Here is a 24,689-nt window from a genome sequence, read left to right as displayed (position 1 = left end):
GGGCTCAGACCCGAAATGTCAATAATACATCTTTACCTCCTATTGAAGTTGCGTGATCTATGGAGTTCCTCCAGCATTTTTGTGTTTTTACAACCTGAGGAGAAATCCTATGCTCAATGCAAATTTATAGCCCAACACCCAGTCTCCACTCTCCTAACTTAGTTGAATCCATAAGGCCCAAGCTGCGAGTGTGGACAGTCCCAGAATCAAATGACAAGGCCCTGTGTGGCAGCAAAGCCTGAAATAATAGTTGGAATTATCTGGAAGTGACAAAATATGCACTCCCTACAATACTCCACTTGGGACTTTTTGATTATTGTTAAAGCTGTCAGAATCTAGTTTAAGTGCTTTTGAATGTCTCTAATATTCAATAACAGTACAATACCAAGATCAACAAAAGAAGCAATAAACCACATAACATTTTGAAAAAGGATAAAATGTACTTCATTATTCCCTTCCACTGCCCTACAATTTACGTTCTTGAAGGTGTTGCAGAAGAGTCAACTTTCCACAAACTGAAGAAGAATGCAATGTTGCAGAAACTCAACAAGATCCTATCCTACCACTGGACTCCAAAGGATCTGTGTTCGCAGGAAATGGGACAGGAGACCTTAAATTTAATGGAACTACTGGTAGGAAATGCCAAATTTGACTAAAACATCAGCATTAAAATTAGGCCTATTATCTTTCATCAAAACTTGAATTCATATTGCACCCTTAGAAAGGAAAACATTGCAATATGCTTTATAAAGACAATTGTATACAGATGGACACCAATACAGGGAAAGAAATATTAGCAGGGATTGATCAAAACAGATCTTTTTTTCCTGAGTAGTATGGAGAAGGAAGGAGGTTTGAAGTTTTTAAGAGCAGAATTTTATAATCGGGAGCTTAGCACATGAAGTTATCATTTCCAAATGTGATGCAGAAGAAACAGTTGGAGGCATGTCGTGTCAGAACATACATTGAAAAGGAATGGTGGTAACATCCTTATAAAATCCCCTCCACACACTCAGATGCTAACACATCCTTCCATCAGTGTGGTGACTAAAACTGCCCACATAGTTTGTTTGAGGCATAAGTACTATTTTAAACAGTTATAGCATGGCATGGCATCTTAGCTATTACATTTTAGCTTTGGCTTTAATGAGGCAAGTATCCCAAATTCCATTGTACAACCAGTCCCGCTAAATTTAGGGATTTACTCTATTCTTCTTGGTATGGTACAAGGATGCTTTCGTCCTTGCTTTATTTCACCTATTCAAATGGATTATCTAATTTTTCACCTGCTCTTCTACTCATCACCCAGCAAGTCCATTGATACCTTCTTGCTCTGAATTTTAGCATTAATGTAAAACTTGTTAACTGTGGTTTACACTCAAGTTCAAATTGTTCACACAAAAACACACGATACAAAGGGGCTAATGCTGACAATCCCACTACAAGAAGCATTTCAGTCATAAAAACATTATTAATCATTATTCCAACTGAACCAATTTTTAACCCAACATTTTCACTTTGCCTTGATCCCAGGGGATCTTTCATCGATCTTCCATGCATTTCAAATGCTTCACTAATAATCTACAATCTACATGAAAAGTACAATCCTTGTTCCCACCACAAAAAAATCCAATTTACATACAGCTTTCCCTGAATAAATCCATGCCAATTGTCCTTGATTAATCAGTGCATCTCAAAATCCTGATTTATGCAATTGCTCAAAATATTGTTCCAACAATCAGCACCAATGTTATGCAGACTGGCCTGTTGTTACTCAAGCCCCTTTTTCACTGGCACCCTGTCTCAGGAATTAACTGGGAATTTACTGGGACAGGGTCCAGTGAAAAAGGGATGCTGTCCCTTTTCACCCCAGGGATGTTATTTCACCTCAGGGATTAACCACCTCTACCCATACTCATATCCCTGGCGTTTTCTGAGAAAATCAGTGGAAAAGGGACAGCAGAAAGTCACTCATTTCCAATTGAAGGTAGAACACTCCAAACCCCAGGGATGAGTATGTTCAGTGGAAAAACAATTAGTGTCCCAGTTAAGAGTGGCTCAATGGGAATGGCACAAAGGGCTTCTTATCCTTGGACATTGTACAGCCAATTAACTGGGATGCCAGTGGAAAAGGGGGTTCAGTCTACTTCTTTATTTTTCCAACAACCTCCTGGTCCTCCAGTATTATAGATTAAGATTGATAATAGGCAACACCTGTACTATTTTTCTCCTTTATTTCTTTAGCCCCTTTCACAATTGCATCCCACTAAATCGGCCGTTCAATTTCCTGGGATTGGAATGGGGGTTTGGCTTTTCACACTTGACCACTTCTAACTGGAATACCGAATGCTTTCACACTTGCAAGGAGCCATCCCCAGGCTTAGGACTGTTCTACCATCTACCTATGACGCCATGACACATCAAGGGATGGTGGGGTGCCCTACATCCTGATCAATGTATTATGATCTTATATTTGAACAAAATTAATCGTGCCTAATTATAAAATAATTAAGCTTATGTACAGCACAGTATGAACCCTTCAGCCCCTGCTGTTGTGCTGACCTATATAAACCTTTATAAGGGACCATGGGAAAGTGTTAGCAATAAATAGCAATAGTGGACAATTTTTAAACAGTATGGGAAAGTTGGTAGTGCTATAGTGCACAATTTACACAGCATGGGAAAGTTGGTAGCAGTATTGTGTACAATTTATAAACACTGTGGGGAAAGAGCCATGGCAGACCTGCCCTCCCAGAATGCCATGCGGCAGAGAAAGGGCTGCATGCACAAGCACACATGGAGGGGGTTTCTCTGCCGCATGCCATTCTGGGAAGTCAGATCTGCTGTTGTTTTTTTCCCATGGTCTTTATAAATTTGTGCTATAGCGCTACCAACTTTTCCATGCTGTTTAAAAATTGTCTGCTATTGCTATTTATTTTCTCTCTCTTTCCTGCTGCAACTTTCCCAGGGCAAAGTTTATACCTTCACTTTAATCTTTTCTTCCTGCACTCATGCAAAAATATGGGTCATTTCAATCTCACAATGCAATTACCCAATCTACACTTGCCCGATTGCAATGCCGGGGATTGTACTAGGGATAGAGGCCGTCAATCCCCGGCGTTGAGACAATGTTATCTCATGCCGGCATTGAGACAGTTTTCCTTTCACAGTAGACACTTTAAAGGCCGATAATTCCTGGGACCACTTGCAAGTGTGAAAGTGGCTTTTGAGTCTCAGATACATTTTAACCACAATGTTTATATACTTTTAAAAACAATTGACCGGTTAACATGGCCTTTATCTCTTTGTTCATTGTTTCCAATACTTCCTTCTGTGACGTATTCCAACTCTACACTCAAGACTGTCATTTTGATCTCAAATATGTGCTTCTCTTCCATATGTTATCCTCTTTCTCTTCACAAATTTATTATGTATCTTAGTGTTTAGTTTGCCACTATTTTTTCATAAGCTTCCTTTTCCTCAACATCCATGGTGGTCAAGATTTGAAAGTTATTAATTTTCTTTTAATGGAAATATATTTAGTCTGAACCTTCATGATTTCCTGCTTTACTGCCTCCAACTCCACTGACACTTTATGTTCAAATACTGTTATAAAATTAGAAGCAGACAAGAGTTAGTCAATGGTAGAGGCAGACAAAAGATACAAAAACTGGACAAATTCGAAATGCATCAAATAAAGGGCATCAAAGAAGTTATAAACAAAGCTATAAACTTTTACCATTCTTCTGTGATGTTTCTTCCACGTTAAAATCTGCCACAGAGGAAGCTGACTTGGAGTGCATTTGGAAAGGTAAAAACAAACCAGTGTCCCGCACAGGTGGTGAAGGCACACAATCTACAAAGATTGCAAACAAAAGATAATCATGACTGAATCCAATTTTTCCAGAATAGTATTAACAATGATCTTATCAATCAAAGAAACTGAAGTGCAAGATGTAATAATGAACAAATGTTGGTAAAGGCTGAAAAACAGAAGATGAGACACCATTCAGTCCAAATGATTATAAACAGCAACATTTAGGCCTTAATATTGACTCATCATACCAGTAACACTGACTGAAACTACCTACATAATCCATCTTGTATGATAATATCTTTGAAGTTCTGGAAAAGCACAATAAATATTGAGCCAATACATTATTTGGGCAACATAATGTCTGCTCAGTTGCATGATCTTTCATGTACAAGATGTTCAAAGATCTTTTCCTTATATGTTCCATCTTACTAAATGCTGAGCAATTAATGGGATGGGAAAATGGGAAGAAAACTAAAAACCTCAATTTGTTTTTTAATCCTTTTACCTGGCTCATCTGGCTACCATTTTCAGATGGAAGGTCAGGTTTTTGATATTCCTAAATGTCTAAGTTTCTCTCTGGCCAGTGGGTGCGAGCCGAGCTGAAGGCACTCTTTGTAACGCCAACCTTAATCTCTATTAAGATCACAAATTGTGTCATTAAATGAAAACCATCTCAAACAGAAGGATGTCAACCCATGATGATCTGGTTGAAAACTCAGGAGCAGAGATTTAATTAATGAATGCAGATTATTGCAATCCAGCATTTCCCAGGAAATACTTCACTGAGGCAAGCGTTTCAATGACAGAGCCAAGAATGAGATATTGGTCAATTCCTTCAAATATCTGGGATTCCTGCATGCCTGAAGATCACACTGAGTAATACCCAGACCTTGGATGGAAAGGGAAATAGCTATCCATATTAAATTAATATATTTAATTTGGCTTGGTCTCTTATGGTCCCATTTTTCATGATCACACAATCTTTAGGCATGTTTAATGTAGTGGTTAGAACAACATGATTACAGCGCCAGTGACCCACGTTCAAATTTGGCACTGTAATTCTCCCACATTTCAAAAATGCACACGACTGGTAGGTTAACTGATCACGAGTGCATTGGGTGGCACGGGCTTGTGGGCCGGAAGGGCCTGCTACAGTGGTCTATCTCTAAATTTAAAAAAAAGTTTACAGATTACCCACTTGATGAAGGAAGTTTTCTTAATGGAAATAGATTTCTATCTCCAACTCATACATAACAGGTATTAAATGATTGTCTGTTTCTTAAATACTATTAACACTTTAAAGCAATGCAAGGGTGAGAGAAGTAATCTAAATCCAAAAACTTTAAACAGTGAGAAATCAAGATAAATTGCACTCTTTAACCTTACCATAATTAAAAAAAAAACAAATTGATTAACATTTCTCAGCATATGTGAACAAATTAGGGCCCTCAAAACACGACTAATCAAAGAACTTCAATTCTCCCCGCTTCCCAGCCCCTTCCCCGGGGAAGCCAAGCATGGGAGTACTTAGTTAACAGATGTGTTTCTTGAAATAAGCCCAGAGTTCCTCAGAATGCAATGCTTTTAAGGGCACACTATAATATTTTACATTTCTGTTTGTAGCTGTGATGAATTGTAAACACAATAGTAGAATATGAAAAATGGAAGAAAATGGAAGGCCTTTCTATCTATTCACTGGCTCACCCTGGAATAACTGCTTACTGATGCTTTGTTCACTGGCTGATGAAGTCAAATAATTAATATTGAGGCTTGCTGGACGATGCTCATCCATCTGTTCCTTCAGCTGCTTCCGTAGGCAGCCATTGGTGTGAATAGCTTGCTCCAACTGAATGCGAAGGCCTCGGATTTCCATCAGGAAGTCGTTGATGTCAAAGGCATGGTTTTCAACACTTCCACGATACACTGAGGTAACAAAGGTTACTTTTTAAAACTGAATGTAACCTTCATTTACTTGTCTACATCTTGACTTATAAATTGTTTTATTCTCTTTTAAAGATATTAAAACAGTCACAATGGTGTTAACGAAGGTTCTATACAAACTGAAACCCTTGCTTGTAAAAGAATAGCGTGAATTACATGTCAGTATCAACAATCCTCTAATGACTAGTTGTTAATTGTCATGGATGTTGGCACTTAAAATTCCAGATCAGATTTCTTCAGTCAGCTCTTACAAGCCACTGTGCAAGCAACATTCTCTCACCTCTGGAGGAATGTTGCTGCTGAACCAAAACAGCAATGATTTTAAGAATGTGGATAAGCTGTGGTAAATCCTCTTATGCCAGGAGGTCATAGAGGTAGCTAGGTGGTTCTGGCAGGAGTGCCATGAAGGTCTCCATCTAGACATGGCTGCAGTTTGGGGAAGACCTCTTATTTGTTCTGTTTCTCTCTTCGCTGGTTGAAAATGAAATTTATGTGACCTCTTTAATACAGCAGGGAGTTACAACCATCTCTGAATGATCTTGAGGTTAGTAATCTGGAAGAACCCAAACCTTGTCCATGTTTTAAACAGAAAATATATACATGGAGGCTGTTTTTTGAGAGTCCAAAAGTTTTCAGAATTTAATGAGGGCAAAGAATATAGCTGGAGTGTAGAACCTTTAAATAACATGGTTTCAGAGGAACCAAGATTAACAAAACAGGGTGGCATGGTTGGCACAGCGGTTAGCGCAACGTCTTTACAGCTCCAGCGATTTGAACCATTATTTAAATCCCGCGCTGTCTGTAAAGAGTTTGTTCATTCTTCCCGTGTCTGCATGGGTTCTTCCTGGGGGCTCTGGTTTTCTCCCACCATTCGAAACATATCAGGGGCTGTAGGTCACTAAAATGGTCTATTACCATGCTGTATTTATCATTTTTTTTTATTTTATTTGAAATTTAAATTTAAAATCCTGGGTTGTTGTGTAAGTAAATAGTAACCATTATTTTTCAGGTCAGTGATATTGAAAGTAAATAAATCAGTGGAGATATCCATCATGCAAAATCTATTGTTGATTCATTTGGGAAAGCATTGCTCGACTCAAAGATGATAGGGCAACCAAAAATCCTACTAAAAGACAGGAATCAAATTTCCTAATACCAGTAGGTGAGATTTAGAAAACGGGCACAATATTTCTTTACCTCAGTTTAGACTGATTATCAACATTTTCTCTTGGGAGTTATGAAAATCCTGGTCCATGTATTTCTAATGCTAAGGAACCTATCTCTACACAGACAATTGCTATATAAAGTGCACTGTGTGACCTGTCGAGTTTCTCCAGCATTGTGTGTTCTATTTCTTTCTTAACAATGGATTGAACCAGACCTCTTCCACCACTACCATCTCCCTGACAGAATTTGTTCTCACCCCCCCCCCCCCCAATAACTTCTCCTTTGACTTATCCCACTTTCTCCAAATAAAAGTGGTAACTATGGGTACCTGCATGGGTCCCAGCCATGCCTGCCTTTTTGTTGGCTTTGTGAATCAATCCATGCTATATAGGCAAGGCTCCTGAACTCTTCCTCCATTACAATGGTGCTGCCTCGTGCATTCATGATGAGCTTGTCAACTTTATTCACTTTGCTGCTAACCTTCACCCTTACCTCAAATTCACTTGGTTCATCTCTGGCGACACTCTCTCCTTTCTTGATCTCCCTGTCTCCATCTCGGGAGACAAACTTTCTGGACATTTTCTACACATCTACCAACTCCCACAATGATCTTGACCACTTTTTCCACACCCAGTTCCCTGTGAGGATTCTATTTCTTTCTCTCAATTCCTCCATCTCATCTGCTCCCAAAATGAGGTCTTCCATTGCAGACAATCTGAATGTCCTCCCTCTTCAAAAAAAATGGCTTCCCCTCTACCCACATTTCCTCCATTTTCCACCATGGCCATCTCTGCCCCTAGAAGCAACATCTACCACCCTCCATGTCCAACATATTATCCTCCACAATTTACATCACCTACAACATGATCCCACCATCAGACACACCTTCCCCTCTCTGCTATCCAATAGGGACCACTCTCTCCATTGTCCATTCATCCCTTTCTACTAATTGTCCCCTTGACACCTCCCCTTGTGACCACAGAAAGTGCCAGACTTGCATCCACACAGCCACCATTCAGGGTCCTAAACAGTCCTTCCAAGTGAAGCAACACTTCGCTTGTGAATCCGTGAGAGTCACCTACTGCATCTGCTGCTCCTGTTATGGCCTTCACTACATCGGAGAGACTGGACACAGACTGGGAGATGGCTTCACCAAGCACCTTTGCTCTGTCCACATCATTGACAGGGATCTCCCAGAGGCCAACCATTTCAATTTTGCATTCCATGCCCACACGTCTGTCCATGGCCTCCTCCACTGCTAGACCATGCTACTTGTAAAATTGGAGGAGCAACATGTAATATTGCTTCTGGGCAGTCTCCCAACTGATTTCAAATTTCCAAGATTTTCTGATATTTCCAGGAGACGATAGCGTGGGTACGATGGGGCACTTATTTCTTAGGTTATAGATTTTTAAAATATCTTTATTAAGAGTCTTTATCTCGGAAGATCTTTCCTGGAACCAACACACCAATGGCATCATGAAGAAAGCCTCTACTTCCTCAGGAGTTTGCGAAGGAGCTAGTGGAGCTTTTGAAGTGAACTGGTATGGACTTGAAGGGCCGACATGGCCTGTTTCCGTGCTGTACGGTTATATGGTTATATGGATAGCATAAACATCAAATTCTGCTAGACAGTTCCCCATTCTCCCTATTTTCCCTATCCCTCTATATCTCCACCACCTTCTATCTCCATTCACAGCTATCCCCCACTCCCCCTGTTTTTTCTTGTTCCTTCCCTCCTTTATCCACCTTTTGCCTGTGTGGCTGTGTTCCTCCCCCTGCCCCTTCCCACCCACTTTTTTTTAAATTCAGGTACCTGCCTACATTTTGCTCATACCATGACAGTGCTCAGACCCAAAACATTAGTTATGTATCTTTATCCTTGCTGTGTGACCTGCTGAGTTTCTCCAGCATTGTGTTTTATTTTTTATTTGAAAAGATTGGTTTTGCTTATATTTTTGGCACTAAATTAAGACACTGTAAAACAATGCAATTCCTTTTTTAAATGAAACAGCATTTTGCAACATTTGGGTCTTTCTTGAAAATAATCAAACTACTCTTGTGGCTAGTAACTATCTGGTTTTCTCCCCGTTCTTGTATCTAAGGCATTTTCTTTCACTCTTTCTGCTTGATTTTATGTTTTATATATGTTTGCATTGAATTTTCTATTTCTCTTTGCTCCCGTTCTCTGTCTCTCTGATTTGAATTGCCACATTTAAGCATGGCTAGGTGTGTCAAACATCAAACAGTGAAGTTTAAATGCAAAAGAGAAATTGGGCAGACCATGTTTTTCCTGTGTGCAATTCAATTTAGTGAGTGAACCATATGCATAGAGAGATGTATTTCTGCTTTACTTTGGACTCAATTTTCAAATTACCACTGTTAAAAGATATGTTTCTTTTCATGCCTCATGCTCCACCCCCAACCTCCACTTTGTTTATATTCTCTCTCGCTGCCTTTATTTCAAAGCCTTCATTTATTTTCTCTGACTTAATTTTTGCCTTCAATTTATTCCCACAGCAGCTTGTGTTCGGCTATTGTAAATATTGTTTTGTCCTCTTACCCTTTGAAAATTAAAACTGCCTTGTTTTCTCTCTAAACTTTGACAAGGATCCTCAATTGAAATATTAATTCTGTTTCCCTTTCCCACAGATGGTGTCTACCCCAGTTTCCAGGATAATTCTGATTGTGTATTTGAAATAGAACTTGGAGAACAATTTTGGTTTCAAAATAGACTTGCTTTAGGTTGGCTCATGCATACCAAGGCAGGATTAACGATTTAATTGTAATGGATTCTCCAGGGAAGAATAATCAAAATGTGACAGATTTCACACTCAGTTTGAGAATGAGATATACCATATCTGAAACTAATGTCCTAAGTAAAGGCAATTGTATAAATGAATGAAGGCAAAGTTCACAAATGTAATGGATTAAAAAGTATACTTCTATCCACATCTCAGAAATTGTATTGAGGAATTCAGAATTATCTGTCATCATATGCCTTTTTTTAAGAAAAGGTTACAATACAAGAAGAAATAAAGGAATTAAAAATTTGATCCTTTGTTTCATTGAGCAGTTCCTACCTGGAAAAGTTTTTTTCCTTCCATACATCCTCTCATATACTTTAATTTCTGACTGGAGGGAATGAGTCAACTGGTGGCTTTCTGTCAGCTGCTGTTGGAGCATAGTCATCTCCTGGAATAGTCTGGACAGATTGAGAAAACAAACATGCAAGAAGAGAGAAGACAAACATTTAATTTCACAGCTTGGAGGAAAATTTCCACTGTTCTGCAGTTACATTATTTATGAACCAGTTTATCAGTTTGATTCCCACCCCGTACCCACTGTGTTTAAATCAAATGCTGATTCTGCTGTATCATAAAGCCACTGTCACTTACAGATACTTTAATTGTGCAATGTCAGACTACCATTCTGATACACATGATGTATCCCATCTTGGAATACCAGCCTGTGATGTGTAATAAATTTAGAATGGCAGTGTTCTTTGCTCTTTTACCATAATTAGCATGGACAGTCTCTAATCAGGTGCAGTGGAGGCTAGAGTATAGACAGGATAATAAAGGAGATTCTGCTGAAAGAACACAAACAACAAGGGTGCAAATTAAAAGCAGAACTACAGAAGTAATAATCTCTGATTAATAACTAGCCCATGTGCAAATTGGCACAAGGTTAATAAAATCCAAGAACTGAAACCATTGCTCATAGATTGGAATGCGAGCAATGAAAACTGGGAACATTTGATTTGGGCCAGGAGCAATTTCCTAGTGAATTGAATAATTAGGGCTGTAGGTAAGTGTTTAAACTAACTAGTGGGATTCTGGTTCAAGGGAAAGGACCAAGTAATAGCAGAAGGTAGTAAGATATATTAGACTGGGTCTTTGTTCATTGGAGCGTAGAGGTTGAGGGGGAGTTTGATAGAGGTATTTAAAATTATGAGGGGGGTAGATAGAGTAGATGTGAATAGACTCTTCCCCTGGAGGGTAAGTGAGATCGGAACGCGGAATCATAAGTTAAGGGTTAGAGGGAAGGGGTTTAAAAGTAACACGAGAAGGAGCTTCTTCATTCAGAGAGCAGTGGCTGAGTGGAATGACCTTCTGGAAGAGGTGGTTTCAGCAAGGTCAATTTTGTCATTTAAGGAAAAGTTGGATAAGTGAGTGGATGTGAGGGGATTGGAGGGTTATGGGCAGGGAGCACGTAAATGGGACTAGAGGGGGTCACTTAAATTGGTACGGACTAGACGGGCTGAGATGGCCTGTTTCCATACTGCAATTGTTATATGGTCCGCGAAGCCAAGCCAAAGAACCCAGAGTCAGAGCAGAAAAGAAAGGTTCAAAGATGAATGAAGTGAAACATGAAAGACTGCAAATGCTGTGAATGTGGTAAAAACACAAAAATGATGGAGGGATTTAGCAAGGTTTCTTCTTAATGATGTTCCAAACTGTTGATTTTGATAATCCTAAAGCTTGGATGATGTTTTATTCTGGTTTTTCAGCCTCATAATGTCTTCTTTGGTCCTAATTTAAAAAATGGTCCTGGTCCTAATTTAAAAAATGGCAACTACAGACTTCAAAGTTGATCAAAAGCTTAGAAACAAGCCTAGCTCTTATGCTTGCACCAATAAAACAATTAAACATACCTGAATACTCAAACACTTGTGAAGATAAATGTCCCAAAACATTATGGTGCCCAGAAACGGGATTAAATATAAAAAGAGCTGTAATTTCTACATGGTGAAAACAAAAATATATACTAATAACCTTGAATAAAATCTTGAAGGTGTTCTTTAATTAAATGTGAATTGTCATATTACAAATTTAAAACTGTGGAAACAAGGGCAAAGAAGAAAGATGACTTTGTCCCAAACAATATGAAGGGCACTGTATTTCACAAGATTTCAAGAATTCCACCAGAGATGATTAAGATGATGAGAAAATGAAAAAGAGAACACATATGATCAGTGAAAAACATAATAAAAAATTATAAGAACTTTTAATGACAAGCAAAAGTCAATGTTGTCCCTTTAAATTTTAAGACAGGAGAGGTTTCAAGGGGATATAGACACGCTTAATGAATGGGCAAGGATATGGCAAATAGAAAACAATGCAGAATAATTTATTTCCTACTGTTATTAGGCTCTTGAATGATTCTCACACTGACAAAAGATGATGTCCTTGCACTATTATAACAGAACTTTTTTGTGTTTTTCCCTATACCCAGCACTATTTGACCACTGTAACACCACTCTCTAGACTGACGTCTGTTTTTTAAAATTGTTATTGCACAACCTGTTGTGCGAGTTAGATTGGCTTGCGAGCATGCTAATCAAAACCTTTTCTGTATTGTCATATGTACTTGAGTACACAATGCTTTGTCTTGGTAAGACTGCATTTTGAAATATAGTATATATCAGGAAAGAACATATTTGCAAATTCAGGCATGCAATTTCAGGGCTTATCAGACTGATAATAGTAGCTCTTCAAACAAGGATAGGTTAAGATGACTAGGCTTTTATCTCTTAAGGGGTGAACTGATTCCAACGTACAAAATTATTTTATGGCTTAACAGAATAGATGTGGATCACTGTCCATTGGCTAGGAGGTCTTAAACCAGGGATTCATTTAATATTAAGGGGTGGGCCATTTACAGATGAGAAAATAATTCTCCACTCAAAATGTGGCAAGGCTTGGAATTCTCGACTTAGTCTGGCTGTGGAGACGTAATCACAATAAAGATCAATAGATAGTTTGATATTTTGGGTGGATCGGGCTTGTGGGCCAGAGGGCCTGTTACTGTGCTGTATGTCTAATTAAAAAAAAATATTCCAGAGATCAGATTGGTGCAGGGAAATGGCACTGATGTAAAAGATCAGATATGATCTCAATGAATAGCAAAGCAGGAAAAGCTACTGTTATCTTTTATTTATCAGTAGTGTGACTTCTTTATTTTTGTCTCACACCCACCAAATAAATTCTGTCATTTCAATAGGACCCTCAGTTTGCTACACTAATGACTGCAGAATAGAAAGTAATTGTCCCTGAACAAAGTAAGTTTTGTAGCTGCAACCCTCATACGTACAAAAACCAATATTTATTTATTTATTTGTGTAGATAAAAGACTTGTCCTGCATATGTATTGTTTGCTTGTATGTGTGTTATGTCGGTCTTTGTGTCTGCATGTTTTGCACTGAGGGCCGGAGAACGCGGTTTAGTCGGGTTGTACAGCTCCAAGAAAAGTGCAGAGAACAAAACAAAGGACTCTACATCACCTTTGTTGACCTCACCAAAGCCTTTGACACCGTGAGTAGGAAAGGACTTTGGCAAATACTAGAGTGCCTCGGATGCCCCCCAAAGTTCCTCAACATGGTTATCCAACTGCACAAAAACCAACAAGGTCGGGTCAGATATAGCAATGAGCTCTCTGAACCCTTCTCCATTAACAATGGCGTGAAGCAAGGCTGCGTTCTCGCACCAACCCTCTTTTCAATCTTCTTCAGCATGATGCTGAAACAAGCCATGAAAGACCTCAACAATGAAGACGCTGTTTAAATCCGGTACCGCACGGATGGCAGTCTCTTCAATCTGAGGCGCCTGCAAGCTCACACCAAGACACAAGAGCAACTTGTCCGTGAACTACTCTTTGCAGACGATGCCGCTTTAGTTGCCCATCCAGAGCCAGCTCTTCAGCGCTTGACGTCCTGTTTTGCAGAAACTGCCAAAATGTTTGGCCTGGAAGTCAGCCTGAAGAAAACTGAGGTCCTCCATCAGCCAGCTCCCCACCATGACTACCAGCCCCCCCCACATCTCCATCGGGCACACAAAACTCAAAACGGTCAACCGGTTTACCTATCTCGGCTGCACCATTTCATCGGATGCAAAGATCGACAACGAGATAGACAACATACTCGCCAAGGCAAATAGCGCTTTTGGAAGACTACACAAAAGAGTCTGGAAAAAAAACCAACTGAAAAACCTCACAAAGATTAGCGTATACAGAGCCGTTGTCATACCCACACTCCTGTTCAGCTCCGAATCATGGGTCCTTTACTGGCATCACCTATGGCTCCTAGAACGCTTCCACCAGTGTTGTCTCCGCTCCATCCTCAACTTTCATTGGAGTGACTTCATCTCCAACATCGAAGTACTCGAGATGGCAGAGGCCAACAGCATCGAATCCACGCTGCTGAAGATCCAACTGCACTGGGTAGGTCACGTCTCTAGAATGGAGGACCATCGCCTTCCCAAGATCGTGTTCTATGACGAGCTCTCCACTGACCACTGAGACAGAGGTACACCAAAGAAGAGGTACAAGGACTGCCTAAAGAAAGCTCTTGATGCCTTCCACATTGACCACTGCCAGTGGGCTGATCTCGCCACAAACCGTGCATCTTGGCGCCTCACAGTTAGGCGGGCAGCAACCTCCTTTGAAGAAGACCGCAGAGCCCACCTCACTGACAAAAGGCAAAGGAGGAAAAACCCAACACCCAACCTCAACCAACCAATTTTCCCTTGCAACCGCATCTGCCTGTCCCGCATCGGACTTGTCAGCCACAAACGAGCCTGCAGCTGACGTGGACAATACCCCTCCATAAATCTTTGTCGGCGAAGCCAAGCCAAAGAAAGAAGACTTGTACAATCAGATGACAATAAAGTTGACACGATCTAACAGTAATGTTCTATGCAGCCAGAATCGAATGCATGTGTTATATATGGTGATTATTTACTTAGCAACTCGTTGGGTTGTAAATGATGCTCCTGGTGAATCCATTTGCATGTAATCCAGTCAATATGGGCATTAGCCAATCAATAAATGAGAAAAGAGAAAAAAAATCAGTCCGAGCACCTGCTGGTTTTGTTTTTGCTGCAACGCTGCTCCTCTCTCAGTTGTAGTGTTTCCTGCTGTCTATCCCTGACTCCCATCTGCAACTTCTTGTTCTCTTGCCTCCAATGATCCAGCTCAGTCTCCAGGAGTTTGTATTTGCTTCTGGTTGTTAAAAGGGTCTCTCTCATTTGTTCCATTTCTTTGGCCTGTTCTACAAAAGGTAAAATAAAACAAATTTCAGAATAAATATAATTTTATTTCATTGCTATTATAATGTAAATTTATTAAAACATTCATAAAATTAAAATCTGGAAATATCAACAGGTCGGTTTAAATAACATTTATGGAGAAGGAACCGAATTAATGTTTCAGATCAATCATCTTCCATCAGGAAAATCCATTTCTCTCTCCCCGATTTTCTCTTTTTTTGCTGAGAAGGTCCAGTAATTTCTGTTTTTATTTCAGATTTTCAGCATCTTTGTCTTGGCTTGGCTTCGCGGACGAAGATTTATGGAGGGGTAAATGTCCACGTCAGCTGCAGGCTCGTTTGTGGCTGACAAATCCGATGCGGGACAGGCAGACACGGTTGCAGCGGTTGCAGGGGAAACTTGGTTGGTTGGGGTTGGGTGTTGGGTTTTTCCTCCTTTGTCTTTTGACAGTGAAGTGGGCTCTGCGGTCTTCTTCAAAGGAGGTTGCTGCCCGCCGAACTGTGAGGCGCCAAGATGCACGGTTTGAGGCGATATCATGTTACAAGAAGAATAAAAACAAATACCAACCCAAACAGACATTGTGACCAAAGAGTCTTAAAGGAAAATAATTTGGTGTAGAGCTGCAAGGGTATATTAATACATGATACCATCCCATTGGTAGCTCAAACATTGCTGACCTGATCATTTAAATTATCAAAGCAGTGTTGGTCAATACTTGTGAAAGTTTAAGTGACTGAGGTAGCGCTCAACTTTTCATGTCAAGATCTGTGCTAGTGGCATGGCCTCCCCATACAGCCAGATATGACTTCAGTCATTATTTGGATTCATTGTTTGCAATTACTTACACTGTGGTCTGTGGACAATCAGGAAACACTTCCTAAGATTGAACAAAAAAAACAAAACCGCAGCTGCTGGAAATCTGAAATAAAAACAGAAATTTCTGGAAACACTTAGCAAGTTAGACAAAGGTCTCAGACCTGAAACATTTCCTCCTTCCCCAAATGATTTCTGCACTGCTGAATGTTTCCATCATTTTCTGTTTTCAGTTCTTAAAATAGCTTGAAGTACAGAAAACAGATTACAACATACAAAATGTCATAATTAGCAACTGTGCATGAAATGGTCACTAAATTCAGCTGTACTTGAAAATAAAGAATAGCAATAAAATAACAGTATGACAGACAGCAAATCTGGAAGTCTGGAGAAAAGTTGATCAAGAAACTGTTGCCTATCATTCTGTCCAACATTACAGGAATTAAACTGAGAATGTGCGCATTTCCCTTTGAATGCTGAAACCTAGTGCAGTTTTAACTCAGAGAGGGAAGACAAAGAGGAGATTATTTTTGTTCCTCTTGATAAATCAATAACTCTTAATTTTTCATTTAAAGAGGGTCTTCAGTCCCTGGACAGCAACTCACCTCTGGACATTTGATTGATCTGGCCCTGGAGTGTTAGGATCTCGTCCTTCAGCACTTGGTTCTCATCTGACAAATGAGTCATTGCTTCTAGCCCTTGGATGTAGACATTTGTGGGTGAAACAGCTACAAGAAAATAAGAGGGACTGTCAGGAATGAAAAATCTTCAAAGACTCCAGCTGACCAGCTTCTGAAATTGGTAGCCATTCATTTAATACTAATTATCAACTTTGTGGCAATGAAAGATTTATTGTGTGCATATTTACTGATGATGGAATATGCAAATTGTGAAGACACGCAAGTCCTTTTTAGATTTATTCCACTCGCATCAGATTTTAAAAAGGGGATAAGAGGAAGGGGAAAACCATAGGGGCATCTATTACAAAACTCATTTATGCACAAAGGTGTCAATTACAGGAAAATTCACAAAGGCAAAATGAGAAATGCTAAACATGCAAAAGCTGTGACATGCAATTTCAGGTCATTAACAAAGAAGAAACATATAGACCTATGTATGAAATTCCAGCCCTCTGGAAAGTGGACAATAAAATGTGGGCAGAGCCAAGCAGCATCACCAAGGCATCCACTGACAGTTACCCAAATTGGGGAGTGGATCTTGGGGGTGGGGAGAGAGGGCAGAAGAAATTGCACATATCAGAAAGTTATGGATGAAGTTAAAATAGGTTTTAAATACAAAAATTAAGAATTTGTGAGATGGAAAATTAAAGACAATGCAAGTTGTAGTCACAATATGGAAACAGGCCCTTCAACATAACTTGTCCACCCTGACCAAAATCCACCTCCTTTCATTGCCCCAAATCCCTCTAAACCCATCTTATCCACTCATTTGTCCCAATTTTTTTTTCTTAAACATTTCATTTGTAGTACTTGCCTCAACCACATTCTCCCGCAGCCCATTCCATACATCCACCACCCTCTGTGAAGAAAATGTACCCCTCAGCTTCCTGTTAAATCTCTCCCCCTCACCTTCAACCTTATCCTCTGATTACCACTACTCTGGGCAAAAGACTCTGTGTTAACCCGATTTATTTCATGATCTATAAGATCACTCTTCATCCAAGAAATAAAGGCCAAGCAGTTAACTTCTCCCTATAACTCAGCTCCCCTCCACCCCTTCACCCAACCAGACCACCCACTACCCCCCCCCCCCACCCCAAGTCCTGGCAACATCCTCATAAATCTTCTCTGCAGTTTCTTCAGCTTGACAACATTTTTCCAAAAATATGGTGACCAAAACTAAAAACAATACTAAATGGGGCATCACCAATAGCTTATACAACTGCAACATGACCTCCCAACTTCCATACTCAATGCCATAACTGATGACAGCCAATGTGCCAAAAGCCTTTTTGACCATCTAATCTGCGACACCACTTTCAAGGTACTATGCACAACACTCCCCAGATCTCTACCATTCACTGTATAGGTCCTGCCCATGTTTAGACCTCGCAAAATTTCTTTGTCTTAAATTCCATCAACCATTCCACTTGCCCAATCAAGATCCTGCTGCAATCTTTGGCAACCATCTTCACTTTATAGAAATAAAAGACTTTTAAACCGTCATCCACAAACTTGGTCTCCAAACCATGTTCACTTTATACAAAATCGATATGGATGATAAACAGCAATGGCCATCTCACCTTGGATCCTATGCAATCTAATTTTCCAGAGCAGTCTACCACGCAAATCCTTCCTTATCAAGTGTCTTATTGAAATCCATATACAAGATCTATCTTCATCAACCTCTCTGGTTAGATTTGTGAAAGATGACCTCCAAGTCACAAAACCATATTGACTATCCCCCATCTGCTTGTCCATCCAAATGTGTGTGCATCTTCTTGCTCAGGATGCTCTCTCGTAACTTGCAAATCACAGAAGTTAGTTGCACCTGCTAGTTCCTAGCCTTTTCCCCGCAGCCTTTCCTGAATAAAGGCATAGCATCTGTCTTCTGGTACCTCACCCATTATTAATGATGACTCAGAGATCTCAGCCAGGGCACCTGCAATATATTGTCTCACTTCCCACAGTGTTGTTGGATATATCAGATCAGGCCCAGAGGATTTGTCTACCTTCATTCACATCAAAATATTTAGCACCTCCATCTATGATACTGATCTCATGACACTTGTCATGCGAACTTGTCAAGTTCCCCAGTCTTCTTGTCTTTTGCCACAGTAAAAACAGAGAAGAATTTGTTAAGGACCTTATACTTCTCTTCTGGCTCCGCACAGAGTTGACCACATTGATTTCAGGAGCGTCCTATTCCAATTCTGGTTACCCTTTTCCCTTTATGTACTTATAAAATATTGGCATTATCTTTCTCCTGTCCCCTTTTTGCCCTCCTGATTTCATTTTTTAAGGTTGCTGCTCAGTTCCCCAAACTCCCCCCAGGTATACACTCTTGCTCTTGACCAGAGTCCGGATACCATTTGTCACCCAAGCTTCACTACACTTGCATGTCTGACCTTAAACTCTAATAGGAATATGCATGCCCTGGACTCTTGTCAACATACTTTTAAAACATCTCATTTTTCTTAAAGTTCCTTTTCCTTCAAACAAACGTTCCTCTTCATTCAAACAATCTGTTCCAATTAACTGAAGCTAGTTCTTCTCTTATATCTTCAAAGTCAGCCTTGTCCCATTTCTGAATTTTAACTTGTCTCCCTGCCCCAACTCTATCTATAATTATATTAAACCTAATAGAATTTCCCATCTGGTCCAGATCTCTCTGCAAGCTTTGAAAATTTTCCCCACAGTCCATGACGCCGCCTATCTTCGTGTCATGACAAACCTTGCTGATCCAATTCACCATGTTATCATCTAGGTCATTCATATAGATAGCAAACAATAATAGTTCCAACACAAACCCCTGAGGCACACCACTCGACACAGACCTCCAGTCTGAAAAGCAACCATCTATCACCACTCTCAGTTTTCTCCCACCAAGCCAATTTCAAATCCAGTTTGCAACCTCTCTATGTATACCTAGTGTCCTAACCTTCTGAACCAACTTCTTGTAGAATGAGGAACTTTGTCAAAGGCCTAAAGTTCATAATCAACCTTCTTGGTAACTTCCTAAAAAAAAACTCTGCAAGATTTATTAAACACGACCTATCATGCATAAATCCATGCTGACTGTCCTTAATCAGGCCTTACCTGTGCCTACCTGCTGAATCATTTTTGTTCCTTGAATAGGGTGGCCCTTTCTGACTTCAAATCCAACTATTCCTCACCTCTTATCTATTCTCATCGAAGCCTGTTGAGCCAAAGCTTTGCCACTCTTGTCGAGTTCATATACTCTAAATTTAAACTTTTTTTAAATATAAATTTGAATTCAGACATGCAACACGGTAACAGGCCCTTTTGGCACATGAGCCCATGCTGCCCAATCACACCCAATGGACCTAGAGCCCCCGGTACATTTTGGAGGGTGGGAGGAAACCGGAGTCTCCGAGGAAATCCCATGCAGACATGGGGAGAATATACAAACTCCTTACAGACAGCACGGAATTTGAACCCCAGTCCCGATCGCTGGCGCTGTAAGAGCATTGTGCTAACCACCAAGTTAAATGTGCCACCCATTTACTTTGCTTCTTGATTAGTGGCTTTGGTTAGAATCTGTGGTGATATGATAATCAGCATACTGCAGGGGGCGAGCTCTGTACCTGCAGGAAGACCACCCAAGTTGCTGACTCCATCTAGCCGGCTGTCATTGAGCCGACCTGAATGTAAACCTGAGCTGGCACCTCCTGAACTGGTGTTCAGACTTTTACTGGAATAAAGCCTGTTGTACAGTCTTTTGAGTTTTGTGCTTGCTTGCTGCTGCCTCAGTGCACCACACAATCATAATATATGATGTATATTGGAGTATCAACACACTATCAATATGAAATGAAATGACTCTGTTAATATTTTGCTCTCTTAGTGACATTGCTGTGTAACTATTCTCAGAATAGGAGGATCAATGAAAAGGAAGAATCAATCCACCACCCTGACAGCAGATGTGGAACACCATGGCGATACATTTTGAGCTCATTAATTCATCCATCCTATTTCAGGTTTTCCTCTAAACATCAACCAACAAAACTAAACAAACTGGATTCTGAAAAAGACGCACCATTTTCTTTGGTTGTAGTACTGAGGTGCATTTCAAGTTGCTCTCCGAGTCGCTCATTTGTCTCAATGGACTCCTCAAGTCGCTGACGCACGATACGAATTTCCCGAAAATGTTCATCCAACACCTTTGTACCTACGTGAAGTTGAAGATAATTATGATAAAAATGTTGCAACTTTGGTTAAAAAAATACACGATTTACCTGGTTTTAATGCACAAGAACAACAGTATCAAACTTAATTTTAAGAGCTTTTCTTTCTTATTCCCATTTCTCCTGAAGATTATCGTATACTGAGAATTTGCACTAAGATACTTCCTGCTAAAAACTTTTTTTTTTAAAAGGAACCAGGAGCAAGCAATTTGCTTCACTATTTTAATTGCTTCTTTGACAGCAAACAGCTGTCTCATTTTAATCTCTACTCGCTTTATATATTGATATTAATACTTTTGACTGTAACAATAATCCACATTTTGGAAAGATTTAATGCAGAAAATCATTTTAGGCATTTCCAAATGATGTAACAAAAATGCATGTCACTTCACAGAAAACCAAAAGGATTTACAAAAGGCAGGTGGCAGAAAAATTAATGATGAAGGCAGACCAAGATTCATCTGGTTGGTGTTCAACCATTATGCTGGTTAAATGAATAATGGTGGCTTTTAACTTATCATACCAATTAGTCTTTATCATTTAATTCAAAACACATCAAAAAATAAATTAAATATAGAATAATGCAATGTAGATGAAAGCCTTTCAGTCCTTTATGTTCTTGAAATTCTTCTGAACAAACTTCAGTTTTTGTTCCACTCTCACCAGATAACTGCGATTTATTCAGTTCTCCTTTGATATTGACTTCTGAGTCTATACACACCACCCTATTAGGCAATGCATTCCAAATTTTAACAACTTGTTGTATGAAAATATTTTCTTTATATCCTCTCCAGTTCTATTACCAGTTACTTTAATCTGTGTCTCTTAAGTCTTTAGCCATGGAAATGTTTTCTCTTTACTTGCTCTATGTAAACCCTTAAGGATTATACATATTTCTAACCATTCTTCTATTAAAGGGAAAGAAGCCATGTTTCTCTAGTTTACACCCACAACTTGTTCTGCCACCTTCAAATATCTGTACATAATAGGACAAGTAAAACTCTAAGCATCATGTCATAAAAGTCTTTGCATACAAGCATATTAATAAGTCTTGTTTTGCTTTGATCCTGGTTTGTTCCTTTCCTTATCCCTTCCTCGGTGCTTACAGCCATAGATACCACCACTTACATCAGAATTAAACAGAGGAATTGTCAGAATTTAAAAAGCTAGCAGTTAATTCAACTTTGATCCTTAGTGCAGATCTTCCCTTGATGCTGGTAACACTGACCTTAAAACCTACACAGATTGTGTTCCATTACTAGAGCCAAAAATGTTTCTTACCAGCCATATTTATCCCTGACTGGTGTCCTGATGATCCAGAGGAGACATCCCTGAATGTATTGATTCTCACTGGTTGATCAGTTGTGCCCCAGAGTGGAGTGCTGGCAACAGTGGAGGATTTTGAAGTTTTCTGCAGATTGTTGCTGCCGTTCAATAATTGCTGCTGAAGTGATTGTGACACAGAGCCAGCTTGTTCTAAACGTGAAGATGTATCTGGGATAGTTCCAGAAAAGGCCATTTCTACAGTAGTGGATTCAAAGGAGGACATATCAGTTGTGTGAGGAAAAAGGAAACAGCAAGGAGACACTGAGGACTCCTTAAGAGCAAAATAGAGTGTGAAACAATGGAATTGCACCAGATATGCAGAATAATTAGTTTTCCAATATTTTACTTATTATTGCAGTTACAGAGAATGATCTTATTAAATGCCAAGCTGAAGTTGATGAGCAGCAGCCTGGTAAAGGAGGCATCATTCTACAGATGGATCAGAACAAACTGGAGGGACAAGGTTGTAGCATCATCAGTGGAATGGTTTCATCTGGGGGTGAATTGAAATTGGTCCAGCATCTCTGGGAGGTGCACTTTGATGCCTTCCATTACCAGATGCTCATAGTGCTGGAGGTCAGTGCCAGGGGGCTGTAGTCATTGAGGCCTGTTACTGTTGCCCTCTTTGGTACCAGAAGTTATCTTGGATGTTAGTGGCTATCTTGGAATCAGTGTGGAGGATGGACTGCGCAGTAACGTGTTGAAGATGTCTGCAAGGACCTCTGCCAGTTGGTCTAAGCAATCCTTCAGTACCCAACCAAGTATGTTGTCTGGTCCCACTGCCTTGTGTGGGTTCACCTTGGATAGGGTTATTCTCACGTTGACCATAGCTATGCAGGGGGCATGTTCATCAGGGGACTTGGAGCCTTCTTTAGTGTCAGCCTGTTATTCTCATTGATCCATGTATAGAAAATGTTCAGTCTGCCCAGAAGGGAGGTGACATTATCTTTAACTTGCAAGCTTGTCTTGTGATTTGTCATACTCTTGATCCCTTGCCACTTGCACTTGATGTCACCGGTATCCATAGCTGTCTATCTATCTTCTATCTGTAGTCATGCTTTGCCTTCCGGATTGCATGTAAGAGTTCAGCCTGGCTGATCTTAGTGCCATCTTGTGCCCTGTCCTGAAGGCAGCATCACAAGCTCTAAAAAGGGCCCAGACCTCCTCATCCAACCATGGTTTCTGGTTAGCCCTGGTTGTGAAGATTTGATCTCAGTGACATCCTCAATGCACTTGCTGATGCAGACAGTCACCGACTTGGTGCCCTCTTCAATGTTTACGTGATCATTGTAGGTGGTCACCTCCCTAAAACAGCTCCAGTCTCGTAGCTCTGCTGTGCAACCCCCCCCCCCCCCACCCACCAACCATATTCAGAGCTCCCTGTGAGCTGGCTCTCTTCGATTTGCCAATTTGCTGGGGTTAGCAGGACAGATATATGATCCAAGTTTCCAAGGTGAGGACAATGGGCAGTTCTGCATGCACCAAGGATGTTGGTGTACACCCGATCCAGGGTGTTCTCTCCCCTACTGGCTCATCCATGAGCATGAGCTTGATGAATTTCAAGCATTTGTTCTGCCACATTTTCATCAACCTATTGTAGTTCAACAAGGTTTCTGACCTGGAAGTTTGACAAATTATTTCACTCACTGAGTTCCTCCAGCAGATGATGTGTTCCCCCAGATTCCATCATCTGTCTCTTGAACGTCTCTTGTAGTTGAACAACTGGAGCAATGCTGGATATCAATGAAAGTGGCACAGAACAAATGGGAAAAACTCCACACAGTGGGAATAAGACAATCCAGCTCTGCACTATTTATAAAGTGGCTCCAGTAGAAAGGCCTTCTACCCAGCTCAAGATTTACTAAGGTCCACACTCGTATTGGCCATTCTCATGCCTGTGCTTAGTTTAAAGCAAATGAAGAACATCAACACTATCTGACAACTCACAAGTAGCTGGAATCATGTAGAAATCTCCTGAGTACAGTAAAATCATCACCAAAATTATTCCAGGTAACCAGGGATAAGATGGTGTAAGAGAACATATAATTAGGATGACAGAGGAGGAAAATATAGCCACTTTAGGAAGTACTCAGAAGCCTTCATCAATGTATTGTCAACCTTTGCAAAAACAAATATGCCATGTCTCCCAGCATCTAAGAGTAAAATGGATTCTTAAAAAGTCCCTCCAACTTCTCATTGTTTGCACAAAACTATAAAGCAAATAACTCCATGCAGCGACTTTTTGTTTAGTGAATTCGAAGACTTTGGGCTACAGGATTTGTTGATTGACCTGGCAACGGGAAAGACAGAGGACTGCAAAACACAATTAAATGCCTACCTCAGGAATGGAAATTGTTTACAAGGCCATTCCAGTGAACTCATTTAGATTATTGGAATAGAAAAATTAGACAACATTTTAGTATGCTTCATCAACCATTCAAAATGGTTAGAAGTAATGCACGTTGCATCATACATCACAACAAAATTCATCATAGAGGAATTGTTGCCACGCCTGATCTTCAGAAAGTAGGATCAGGCATTAGTCCATATTGTAAATTGTTTTTGGTGAAAAATTTACAAAGAATATGGCATGGTTAGCACATTGGCTTTAGAGCGCCAATGTTCGGGACCGGGGTTTGAATCCCATGCTGACTGTAAAGAGTTTGTACTTTCTCCTTGTGTCTGCGTG

The 24,689-nt window shown here is 40.1% G+C and overlaps 1 protein-coding gene across 20 annotated transcripts in view; it reads right to left on the bottom strand.

The window, feature by feature from the left end:
* Positions 1-24,689, bottom strand: part of pde4dip (phosphodiesterase 4D interacting protein) — a 564,002-nt gene that overhangs the window by 13,354 nt on the left and 525,959 nt on the right. For 18 of the 20 annotated variants that reach the window (XM_069938250.1, XM_069938253.1, XM_069938249.1 and 15 more), the window contains 7 exons: positions 21,956-22,195; positions 20,527-20,658; positions 16,392-16,514; positions 14,786-14,975; positions 10,009-10,130; positions 5,522-5,740; positions 3,740-3,856 (listed from right to left, as the gene is read on the bottom strand). In XM_069938250.1, the coding sequence (XP_069794351.1) occupies positions 3,740-3,856; positions 5,522-5,740; positions 10,009-10,130; positions 14,786-14,975; positions 16,392-16,514; positions 20,527-20,658; positions 21,956-22,195 (1,143 nt within the window). Of the gene's footprint in view, positions 1-3,481; positions 3,607-3,739; positions 3,857-5,521; positions 5,741-10,008; positions 10,131-14,785; positions 14,976-16,391; positions 16,515-20,526; positions 20,659-21,955; positions 22,196-24,689 lie in introns of those variants that run through there. The other 2 variants (XM_069938256.1, XM_069938241.1) reach the window with 2 other exon arrangements.

The sequence above is a fragment of the Narcine bancroftii genome, chromosome 5 (genome assembly GCF_036971445.1).
Source record: "Narcine bancroftii isolate sNarBan1 chromosome 5, sNarBan1.hap1, whole genome shotgun sequence".
Classification (NCBI taxonomy): Eukaryota; Metazoa; Chordata; class Chondrichthyes; order Torpediniformes; family Narcinidae; genus Narcine; species Narcine bancroftii.
Note: the sequence above shows the minus strand (reverse complement) of the source record. Positions and strands in the feature narration are given on the sequence as shown.